Here is a 3,622-nt window from a genome sequence, read left to right on the forward strand (position 1 = left end):
CCCCTCTGACCACTGACCTACTGCCCTGTGACCACTGACCCCTCTGAATTCTGACCTACTGAACCATTGACCTCTGACCCACTGACCTCTGACCGACTGACCACTGACCACCTGACCCCTCTGAATTCTGACCTATTGATCCACTGACCTCTGACCTACTGACCTCTGGCCCCTCTGACCCCTCTGACTTCTGATCTTTGACCACTGATCCACTGACCTCTAACCTGCTGACCTCTCTGACCTCTGACCCCTCTGACCCACTGACCCTTCTGACCTCTTACCCACTGACCTCTGACCACCAACCCACTGACCACTGACAACTGACCCCACTGACCTCAGACCTATGAGCTGCTGACCTCTGCCCCATTGACCCCTGACCCCTCTGACACACTGACACCTCTGACCACTCACCACTAACCCACTGACCTCTGACTCACTGACCTCTGACCCCTCTGATCTCTGACCCCTGTGACCCCTCTGACTCACTGACCACTGACCTCTGACCCACTGGCCCCTCTGACCCACTGGCCCCTCTGACCCCTGATCCACTGACCCCAACCTTTGACCTCTGACCCACTGGCCCCTCTGACCACTGACCCTAACCCACTACTGACTTCTGACCCACTGACCCCTCTGACTACCAACTACTGACCTCTTGGGCCTCTGACCTCACTCCCTCCAGAGTACCCAGAACGTGACCCCTGACCCCAAGTGTATGTCCAGGTGTGACCTCTGACCCCAGGTGTGACCCATTGCCCAGGTGTCCCCGTGTCACTCACGCAGGCCCCCAGCAGGACGCCGATGGCCGCTGTCCCCAGGACAGGTGTGAGTGACCCCAGTGTGACCCCAGTGTGTCCCCATGTCCCCAGGTGTCCCCATGTCCCCATGTCCCCAGGTGTCCCCATGTCCCCAGGTGTCCCCGTGTCACTCACGCAGGCCCCCAGCAGGACGCCGATGGCCGCTGTCCCCAGGACAGGTGTGAGTGACCCCAGTGTGACCCTAGGTGTCCCCATGTCCCCAGGTGTCCCCATGTCCCCAGGTGTCCCCAGGTGTCCCCAGGTGTCCCCATGTCCCCAGGTGTCCCCGTGTCACTCACGCAGGCCCCCAGCAGGACGCCAATGGCCGCTGTCCCCAGGACACCACCGTGTCCCACCACCCAGGGCAGGCGCAGCAGCAGCACCAGCCCCAGCAGCGACTGCAGCGACGGGGCCACCACGCCCAGGAGTGTCCCCAGGGTGCGGCGCTGCGGGGACATTGAGGGGATATTGAGGGGTCACCCAGGGGTCAGTGACAGCTCAGGGGCCACCACACCCAGCAGGGTCCCCAGGGTGCGGCGCTGAGGGGACATCGAGGGGACATTGAGGGGTCAGTGAGGGGTCGGTGACAACAGTGTCCCCACAGCAGCAGCATCACCCAGGTGTCCCAGGTGTCCCAGGTGTCCCAGGTGTCCCCAGGTGTCCCCAGGTGTCCCCAGTGTCCCAAGTGTGGCTCACCAGGGCAGTTCCGCTGTCGCTGTCGGGGCTCAGGGCTCTGTATGGGTGACCCCAGGTGCCCCCAGATATCCCCACCCTGTCCCTGTCCCCAGGTATCCCCAGCTGTCCCCACCCTGTCCCCAGGTGTCCCAGGTGTCCCCAGGTGTCCCCAGGTGTCCCCAGGTGTCCCTGTCCCTCACCGGGGCGGTTCCGCTGTCGCTGTCGGGGCTCAGGGCGCTGTACGGGGCGATCCTGCGCAGCAGCGCCGGGACCCGCGGGCGGGTGGCCAGCTCCTCCTGGGGGCGGGGCCGGGCTCAGGGGGCGGGGCCAGGGTCAGGGGGCGGGGCCAAGAGGGGTCAGGGGGCGGGGCCAGGGTCAGGGGGCGGGGGCCGGGCTCAGGGGGCGGGGCCAGGGTCAGGGGGCGGGACCAGGGCTCAGAGGGCGGGGCTAGGTGTCAAAGGGCGGGGCTCAGGGCAGGGGTGGGGCCAATATGAGATGAGCGAGGGTGGGGTCAGGGCCAAGAAGGGCAGGGTCAGGTGTGAGGGGCGGGGTCAAGGGCGGGGCAGAGCAAAGTCAGGGGCGGGGCTGAGGTAGGTGGGGCTCAGGGGTGGGGCGGGGTCTGGGGACGTGGCCAAGGAGGGCGGGGCTCAGGGGTGGGATGGGGAAGGGTCTGGGGGCGTGGCCACGGAGGGCGGGGCTCAGAGGTGGGGTGGGGTCTGGGGGCAGAGCCAAGAAGGGCGGGGCTCAGGGGTGGGGTCTGGGGGTGTGGCCGAGGGCGGGGCTCAGGGGTGGGGCGGGGTCTGGGGGCGGGGCTCAGGGCAGGGGTGTGGTGGGGCCAATGACAGATCAGGAACAGGGCAGGGGTGGGGCTGAAAAGGGGCGTGGCAAATGCGGGTGGGGCTGAGGGGGCGTGGCCTTGCCTTAAACGGCAGCAGCACTTGGGGAGGCACTGCGAGTGGGCGGGGCCATGAAGGGGCGTGGCTTCAGGCAGAACAGCGCCTGGGCATTAATGGGGCGGGGCTTGGGGTGGGCGTGGCCTCACCTCAATGCCAGGGCACTAATGAGTTGGGGCTAATTAGGGGTGTGGCCTCACAACACTAATTATGAACTGGGTGGGGTTAATGAGGGGTGTGGCTTTCAGGGGGCGTGGCCTCACCTCAATGCCAGGGCACTAATGAGTTGTGGCTAATTAGGGGGTGAGGCTAATTAGGGGTGTGGCTTTCAGGGGGCGTGGCCTCACCTCAAACAGCGCCAGGGGCCGCTCCCCGCCCAGCCCGGGGGGAATGGGAGGGGCGGGGCGAGCCCTGGCCCCGCCCCCTTGGCCCCGCCCCCGTGAGGTGGGCGTGGTCTCGGTGGGGGAGGGGCTGGACTCGGACAGGGGGGGCCGGGAGCTGGAGGGGGAGGGGGGCTCGGGGCTGCTGTCCGAGGGCTCCGCCCCCCGCGCCGGCCACGCCCCCGGAACCGCCATGACGTCACTGGAACGGCGATGACGTCACTGGAGCGACACTGACGTCACCTGAACATCAATGACGTCATCACTACAGCACCTGTAGGAGGAAATCCACAAGTTCACAGAAAAAAGAGAAATTTTTCCAAGGGTAAAATCCACATTTTTGAACAACAGGAAAATGTTGGTTTTTTTGGTTTTTTTTTTTTTTTTTTTGGGGAAAAGGAACAATATTCAAGCAAAAATTCAGGTTTTTAGACAGAAAATTCACATCATTGGAGGAAAAAATGCTGCGTTCGGAGGGAAAATCCACTTTTTTTGGAGGAAAAGACACTTTTTAGAGGCAAAGCAGCAATTTTGGAGGGAAAATCCACATTTTGAGAGGGAAAATCCACATTTTGAGAGGGAAATTCCACATTTTAAGATGAAAATTGTCATTTTTCTGGGGGAAAAAACCATTCTAGACACAAAACCTCAGAATTTTGAGGAAATACCCACATTTTAGATAAAACTCCACAATTTTTGAGGGAAAAAATCAACATTTTTGGGGGAAGATCCACTTTTTTGGAGGGAAAATCTGTATTTTTGCAGGAAAAATGAGAATTTTGGGGGTAAAATAGAGATTTTTTGGGAGGAAAATGGGACATTTTAGGGGAGACTCGGGAATTTGGGGGAGAAATTCAACCATTTGGGGGGATAAATC

The 3,622-nt window shown here is 61.5% G+C and overlaps 1 protein-coding gene across 1 annotated transcript in view; it reads right to left on the bottom strand.

Annotated features, from left to right (window-relative positions):
• The window catches only part of LOC310921183 (solute carrier family 12 member 4-like), a gene marked incomplete at both ends in the record, with an annotated part of 26,326 nt that extends 23,386 nt beyond the window's left edge, over positions 1-2,940 (bottom strand). Inside the window, 3 exons of the mRNA XM_083881292.1 lie at positions 1,097-1,243; positions 1,673-1,768; positions 2,713-2,940. Coding sequence (XP_083737418.1) covers positions 1,097-1,243; positions 1,673-1,768; positions 2,713-2,940 — 471 coding nt within the window. The remainder of the gene's footprint in view (positions 1-1,096; positions 1,244-1,672; positions 1,769-2,712) is intronic.
• Positions 2,941-3,622: the final 682 nt, after the last annotated feature.

This window comes from Zosterops lateralis (genome assembly GCF_965231275.1).
Source record: "Zosterops lateralis genome assembly, chromosome: 33".
Lineage (NCBI taxonomy): Eukaryota > Metazoa > Chordata > Aves > Passeriformes > Zosteropidae > Zosterops > Zosterops lateralis.